This window comes from Euphorbia lathyris, chromosome 5 (assembly GCF_963576675.1).
Source record: "Euphorbia lathyris chromosome 5, ddEupLath1.1, whole genome shotgun sequence".
Lineage (NCBI taxonomy): Eukaryota > Viridiplantae > Streptophyta > Magnoliopsida > Malpighiales > Euphorbiaceae > Euphorbia > Euphorbia lathyris.
In genome coordinates this window covers 63601269-63609373 of record NC_088914.1, presented here as the reverse complement: position 1 = coordinate 63609373, position 8105 = coordinate 63601269, and the positions used below count along the sequence as shown (strand labels likewise).

General features: G+C 33.7%; 1 protein-coding gene across 1 annotated transcript; it reads right to left on the bottom strand.

Moving 5' to 3' along the window:
- Nucleotides 1-654: 654 nt before the first annotated feature.
- Nucleotides 655-6120, bottom strand: LOC136229196 (MADS-box protein SVP). Its single transcript, XM_066017808.1, has 8 exons — nt 5448-6120; nt 2213-2291; nt 1783-1847; nt 1602-1701; nt 1469-1510; nt 1294-1335; nt 1045-1217; nt 655-902 (listed from the first exon to the last, which is right to left on the bottom strand). Exons 1-8 carry the CDS (start codon nt 5627-5629, stop codon nt 887-889), a joined length of 699 nt encoding a protein of 232 aa, XP_065873880.1. The 5' UTR covers nt 5630-6120; the 3' UTR covers nt 655-886.
- Nucleotides 6121-8105: the final 1985 nt, after the last annotated feature.

The window sequence follows — 8105 nt, the reverse complement described above, 5'->3', positions numbered from 1 at the left end:
TTTACTAAAAGCAATTAGATCTCTCAATGCATTCATTCAAATTACTCTCGTATTCTTATAATTTTTATTAGTATTAACAAGTAAATTCGTTAATAAGGAATAAACAAAGGCGGAATAAAAATCCTATTAAGAACGTATTTTGTGAAAAGATAATAAAATAATTTATTCAAAATCGTAAAAGCTCTAAACAGTTGTTTACCGCCAGAAAAACTAAAAACTAAAATTTATAAAGCCTGATAAAAACAAACAGTCACTAAATGAGATCATTACAAACACTGACAAAACATGTCAACATATCAATAAAACATTAGAAATTTATATACGAATTGAGCATTGATATAACTTAAAAATAATATGCCTAATTGAAGAATCAAAAATTTAGTTACAATCTTCCTGAAAAGATCAAAAGCTTATATATACTTTGTGCCTTATTATTAGTCATAAAAATCTTAAAAAAAAAAAAAAAAAAACAATTGTGAAGCTTTTGCAGAGGCAGGTCTGCCATGAGTTGATGGAATTGAATCACAATTATGCCATTTCAAAAATCAAAAGTATTTGATAAATAAAATAGAGCTAATTAGAAAATAGTTAAATAGCTGTAGGGCTATTTGAATTATTAAATCCACAACCTCTGAAAGGTGTTGAATCAGCATAGAAATTAGAAGGTCCAAATTTGGATAACATAATTAAGCTGCAGCCATCATAACATGACAGTTATAACATTCAGATACATGGCTTTATGGATTAGAATTAGATACATCATAAATACATACATACATATTACAACAAATAAATATTGTCATTTCAATGCAAACCCATGCTATTTTCCTTTCCTAGCTTAGCTGCTCATCATAATCAATCATTCTCATTTGAACTCTCCCATTGGTCAGTAGTATGGTAACCTACCAAAAAATAAAAAAATAAAATAACCTTCTATATATTTTCAAGACTATGCAATTTGGGTGTTGTTGATATGGAATTTTAAACTTGATAAGCATCCTAAAGCATATGTAGAAAATGAAATAAAGATTAGGTAATACTAACCCCAACTTGAGGGAAGTATCGGAGCTTTCATAGTCATGTGGAGGGCCTGTACAGGAGTTGCAGGCATTTGTCACAGATTCTGATGACTGTCCTTCCTCGTAATTAATCACAATCTCTGAATCACCAGTACCAGTACCAGTATTCTGCTTCCATCCATTACTCATCTCCATCACCTTCATTTATATGCATGTCAATACCACATTTTTAAACCAAAATATAGTAAACATATCATACAGAAAGTACTCATACTTGTTGTCTCAGTCGTTCGTTCTCTTCCATTAATACCTTTCCCTAAAATTATTGAAAATGAAAGGTTCGGATGAAGAAATGTTAGGTATCCACTCTATTATTAGCATAATTGATAAATGTGTTTGCATTCAAGAAATCCAAATCAAATTAAGGAGACTGAGGTGAAGGAGCTGACCTTTCTTTCAAGTTCACTGATCTCACTCATAATTTTTTCACTCTAACAACACAAGAACAATATTAATTAGCAGGTAAATCAAGTGAAAGTGATCAATTTTAACATCAGATGATAAAAGGGTGAATTTGTTTACCTTCTTCTCTGTCACACGGCTTAATCCAACTTCAAGCGACTTCTCTAACTGCTTCAACTCTTCTATATCTAGTCCATGAAGCTCTTCTCCTCTCATTTGCCTGTTTTATATCAAATGAAATAAATTAAGTAAATAAACGTAAACTAATAGTAGAAAGCGACTACAGATGAAGACTGTGTACCTTAGTTGTTGGCTTTTCTCTGCAACTTCCTTGCTCAACCTGGAGAAGTTGCTGTTTTCAACCAACTAGAATACAAAATGTTTGGTCACTTATGTTGCAGTCAGTCGAACACATGAATCATTAAAATTCCATAAAACAAGTAAAGAAACCATAACACTTGTGTTGCAGTTAGTTGAAGTGCAGATAAGATTAGTCAGAAGTGATAATATGAAAAATGATGGACAAGGTACTTATGAATGCCAGTAATCCGTATATATGACATATCACAAGTCAAAGCACCCTCATTGCTACAAGAAATGCAGAATATAACACCACAAAAACAGTTTTGAAAAATTGATTATATCATTTGAAGTATATCATTTGACTCATAATTTCACATTTCAAGCCCTGATAGCAAGTACCAGTTAAAATAAGAAAAATTAACACGTACCTGCAACTCGAGAGATGGTTGTTCCATCTTCTCAAGATTCTTGGAGTGCAAGTTATGCCGATCTAGTACTTCCTTCATACTGCAAAAGAAATTAAAAAATGAGGAGAAAAATGAGAAAAATTGTAGAAATTATATTTCCTATGAGCAACTCCTAAATCCTAATTAGTAACTTTATAAATAAATAACTAGTAACTGAACCATCCCACAACTCATAAATAACTCCTTAATCCATTTTCTAAGTAACTCTTTGACATTAACATAGTAAGTAACAAGTTTAATTAATTCTAATAGGAGCTAGGTGATCTTAATTACGCCGTAATATACTACAGTTTTAACTCTACTGGCCGTCACTGGTTTGCTCCTAAGTCCCTCAGTACAAGCATTTAGTGGCTTTCTGGCCATTTCTTTACGTTGTTTTTCCTTATTCCACTTCCTGCTAAGCCATGAAATCCAGATTTCAAGGACAATGAACTTCAAAATTTCAGATAGAGCTACAATCTCTATTCTTTCTTATGCCATTTTTTAGAGAAATATATAGCAAGATTCATCAATTATCTTTTTAGCCCATGTGTAAGATAGGTTTATAGTTTGTTTATATTAAGTAATCCCTGTCTTCCTCCGACAACACATCAACTCAATTCCGTGCTAAAGCTTATGCAGAAAAGCCATTACTTCAGCCACCGTATCTTTCCTAACAAATAACAAGATGGATCAGATTCTATTATGCATATCGTGTCGATTATGAACTATCCAGCATTTTTTATTGGTTGTAAAATTATATGTAACAGTAAATCATAGTTCAATCCTCTCAAGGATTAACTATATTAATATCAATTTGAAAAGAAAATGACATAATTACAAGGAGGCAGAAGAAAAAACAAAAATAGCAAAATAAGACATGGTTTGTCTCTGCATATTTAATAATCATACATACAGCTGCTTCCAAATGGCGAGAGCTTTACAATAGATGCGACGTTTTATAAGAAGCCAAGAACAATTAATAGCCTGTTGAGTACATAAAGCACATGGTGATATGTTAGTGGTCCTTGGAGTGAAGAAGCACGGATCTGCAACTCATCTCGTTGTTTCCTATTAGCTAGGTTTCAAAAATTCGCCACCTTTCATAAAACTTCCATTGATGCATATGATTCTTTTAATTTTCAACACCAAGCATTTCTTCAAATTACTTTCCACATTAAGAGATACTAATTAGTAATTACAGTTCAACATTGATTTTTACATGCAATAGAAACTCTAAATAATGATTGCAAAACAGTACTTTGAATGGAGAAATATGCCAAGAATAGCTGGGTATATCGATCAGTAAAATCTCAACCGTTAGACAAGTGTAGAGAATACGAAGCAACCATTACTGAAAGATGGGAATGACCGGTATTCGATACCAAGAAACTAATTGACCTAAAAAAATTAACCTCATAGGTAAAGACCGAAAATAGACGGTCATCTCTATTTGTTAATGAAATGTCATGTCAAGAAACTGAATAAAAAAGTTTGAACTCGTGGGTAAAATCCAAAAATGTCTCTTTAATTTGAAGAGTGTAGTGCACGCCCATGGCATTTCACTAAAAGATGGGAATGACCGGATTTGAACTCTCGAATAAAATATGATACCAAGAAACTAATTGACCTAAAAAAATTAACCTCATAGGTAAAGACCGAAAAAAGACGGTCATCTCTATTTGTTAATGAAATGTCATGTCAAGAAACTGAATAAAAAAGTTTGAACTAGTGGGTAAAATCCGAAAATTGTTTTTATTATTATTAGAAACTTATTCAGCATTTCATTAACAAATGGAGATGGCCGGATTTGAACACTCGACCAAGTAAAATTTTATGAAACGTATAATGCACGTCCATGATATTTCATTAACAAATGGAGATAGATCAGAGTTGAACTTCCGTCCAAGTAAAATTTTACGAAGCGTGTAATGCAGGCCCGTGATATTTTATTAACAAATGGAGATAGACCAGATTTGAACTCTGGACTAAGTACGATGTCAAAACTAATTGATCTAAAAATTTGACCTCATAGGTAAAGACCAAGAATAGTACGGTCATCTCCATTCATTAATGAAATGTCATGTCATGAAACCAATTAACTTAAAAGTTTGATTATGGCCTTTATTATTATTAGAAACGTGTAATGCACGTCCGAATATGGCTTTTATTATTATTAGAAACTTATATAATAAGGATCCCACCTTATCATGTTTTGAAATTCCATTAACAAGTCAGCACTTGGTTTAAGACGTTTTAGTATGGTGAGTCTTTTGACTTAAAAGTTTAAGCTTACCATCAAGGTCCAAGAATAGCTTTTTCTTATTACAAATCACACACGAATAATGTACGCACACCCCAACAAGAGATGAAACATTTCGCCTAGTTGGGTAGTACCATTTTCTTTATGGAGGACCACCAGGAAAGAAACAATTAGCACAGAAAAAATATACTGAAACGCCATCCGAAAACTGCTATCTTCTTTATCCTTATTTCTGACTTGATGTAGTTAGTTGTTTCATGGATTCTTCAGACAGGAACATCTAACTTGATATTCTAGTCGGTTCTTCTTACGGTTATATCCCTTGTATAATCCAGTTACAATATTTTGATCTTTATGACACAGTTACTTTCTTTGACAAACTTTTTCTCTCTAACAGTAACAGATATGGCTCATCTTTTTCTCATCCTTCTCTATGTTAACCCGTACAGCATAAGGCTGCTGGAAATCGAATGAAAACGAGACGTAAAGTCATATTAGATTCGAAAAGGAGCATAGGCAGAAGAAGTGGAACCACACACGCAACAAGAGAAAACGTAGCTAGACCATTAGCACACAACGCACCAGTATTTCATGAAAGAGACGTCTCATTTGAGCATAGACCGAAGATGATATGGAGATCAATGTTGAAACACACTACAAATTAGCTAAAACCTAATGAAATGATGGTAAAACCTACAAATAAACATTAATAAATTAATTAAATGATCACATCTTATCAATAGAACGAGAATCCATATATTTTATTATATTTGCAGCCAAAAACCAGGACTCCAAGGCCAAAAACACAAGTGAAAACTCCTAGTAGGGGTATAGTTTCCCTATCAAACCCCAAATTTCAGACTCCTAGGTCAAAAAAGGAAAGAAAAAACTCGTAACGCAAAAAGATGTGTAACATACGTTGAAGAAAAAAGGAGAAAGAGAAAGAGAGACTACCCGGAGCTGCAATATTCAAATAGCTTATTCGTGGAGGAGAAAATAATGAGAGCAACATCGGCATCGCATAAAACGGCAAGCTCCTCAGCTTTCTTAAAAAGGCCTCTTCGGCGTTTGGAGAAAGTAACCTGCCTAGCAGTAGCGTTATCGATCTTCCTGATCTGAATCTTCTCTCTAGCCATTCTTTCGACAGAAAATTTGAGCAAAAATAACGAAGAAAAACAGGAGCTTCGTTTTATGCGGTTATGGGTATGAGAGCAGGGAATAAACCAGCATACAAAGAGAAGAAAAGGGATATCTAAATTTCTAAGTAAAAAGAAACAAGAGAAAGACAGATGTTGAGTGATAGTGGCGGCATTTTGCCAAATTAAGAGAAGAATCAGAGAGAAAACCTAGTTAAAGGAAAGAGAGGAGCATTTTCCCAGATCCAAACACTAACAGAAAAAAGAACCAACCACAGCACAGGAACCAAATGATAGGGAAGGAAGATGGAGGACGCGGAAGCTTTTGATTGGACGATGCTCTTTTTAACTTACTTGTTTGGGTTGGGTAAAAGTGTGTGCAGTCCAGTGTATGTGAAGAGAGAGAGAGAGAGAATTACAAATATTTAAATGAAAAAATAGATAATAAATGTATATATAGAAAAGCCCATTTTTAGAGAAACATGAATGTTGCCTCTCTTTTTTTTCTCTCTTTGATTATAATTTTTCATGACATGGGCTAATTTCTTATATTACAATCCTTTTCCATTTTCCAATTTCTTTTGTCCTTTTTCTAGAAACCTTATCCGTTGGGGGAAATTTTGGAATGTTTCTACTAGTATTAGATATGAACATCTTCTAAAACTTGTTGATTGTCTAAAGTTTTGGAATGTTTCTACTAGTATTAGATATGAACATCTTCTAAAACTTGTTGATTGTCCAAAGGATGACTAGCAATCTAGAACAACTTGTCGGATATAAATACGATAAAAGAAAAAATAGATAATTTGTTTCGATCATTTGTAAACACATTTTCATCTTTTAAAGGTGGCAACTAATTACTTTGAGATTCATTTTGTTAGAAAAAAACAGTTAAAAACACTAATATATACTAACGTGTGCAGACTACAAAGATTTTAACGGTTAACTAGGAAGAATCCATGTTTTAATGATTAGAGACTGTCACTTAGTAGGAATTAAAGTGGGTCAAGAAATCGTGGAGTTCTAAAGAGATGGGGGAGTTCTAAAGAGATGGGGTTTATGATTAGATAAATGAGTTTAGGATCAACTTATTTGTTTTGCTAAATAATAGGACAGATAAAATCTCTTTTTAAAGGTTACATGTTGTTATTGCTTTTCTTAGAGATAGCTGAGTTGTTAAAGTTTTCTTGTATTTAAATTGTAAAGCACAGGTGAATAAGAGAAGTAAAATATTTCATCAATTATCTATAGTTAATTCTCATTCTAAGCAGAATATTTTATTTGTTTATTGAGTAATCTGATTGGAACATATTAATTGGTATCAGAGTTACGCAAGATGGCAACAAATAGAGAGCGAATTGAAAACTTGGAGGCATGCTTGGAAACACTACAAACTGGCTTTAGTAAAATGGAGGGTGACGTGAATGACAAGCTTCACCTTATAGAGGAAGCAATCAAAACACCCGTGGATACGGTGGCTAGAACCAGTTCTCGACCATCAAGCAACAAGTCTGAATTTCATTCCCATTCTCACAATGCTCATGTTGCTTTCATGTGTGACGAGTTCAGAGACCATAACGAAGGGGGTAGACAACTGTTTACTTCAAAATTGGCAAAAATGAATTTCCTCGCTTTATCAGTGATGACCCACTGAATGGTTCACTCGGGTGGATCAATTATTTGAATATCAAGTTACCATTGATTCATAAAATGTACCATTAACATTCTTTCATTTGGAGGTGAAGCTAACCAATGGTGGAAATGGTTGAAGAAAACATATAAGGAAGAAGGAAATGAGGTGACTTGGGAGATATTCTAATAAGAACTTTGGGCAAATTTTGGGCCAACAAAATGATAAGACTTTAATGAAGCACTATTAAAAGTGAAACAGGAAGGTTCCCTTTTTGACTATCAAAGAGTTATAGTGGCTCGGAAACAAGGTTCATGGATGGATGCAAAAAGCTTTGGTAGGAACATTCATGGGAGGACTCAAACCTGATGTTGTAGATGGAATTAGAATGTTCAAACCATAGATGCTTACATATGCCATTAGTCTCACAAGAATGAGGGATGAGAAACTAATGAAGCAACGAAACATGTTCAGCGCACTCACTCGAGTCGTAATGGATGCCACATCTCCAAAACCAAAATCAACTTCACCAATGAAATGATTGGCATGGGAAGAAATGAAAAAAAAGATGTGTGAAATGTTTGTGTTTTAACTATGATGCGAAGTTTACACTAGGGCACAAGTGCAAAAGGCCACAATTACTACTTTTTGAAGGCAACAACAATGCTACAGAAGAAGAGGAAGAAGGAGAGCATGAACCCACATCCAAAATTTCTCTTCATAGATGGACGTTTTAGAAAACAATGCGAGTAAAGGCCCAAATTGGCTTTTGTGACGTAGTGATTTTGATTGACAGTGGATCAACCCATAATTATATTAGTGAAAGGGTGGCTAACCTATTGCAGC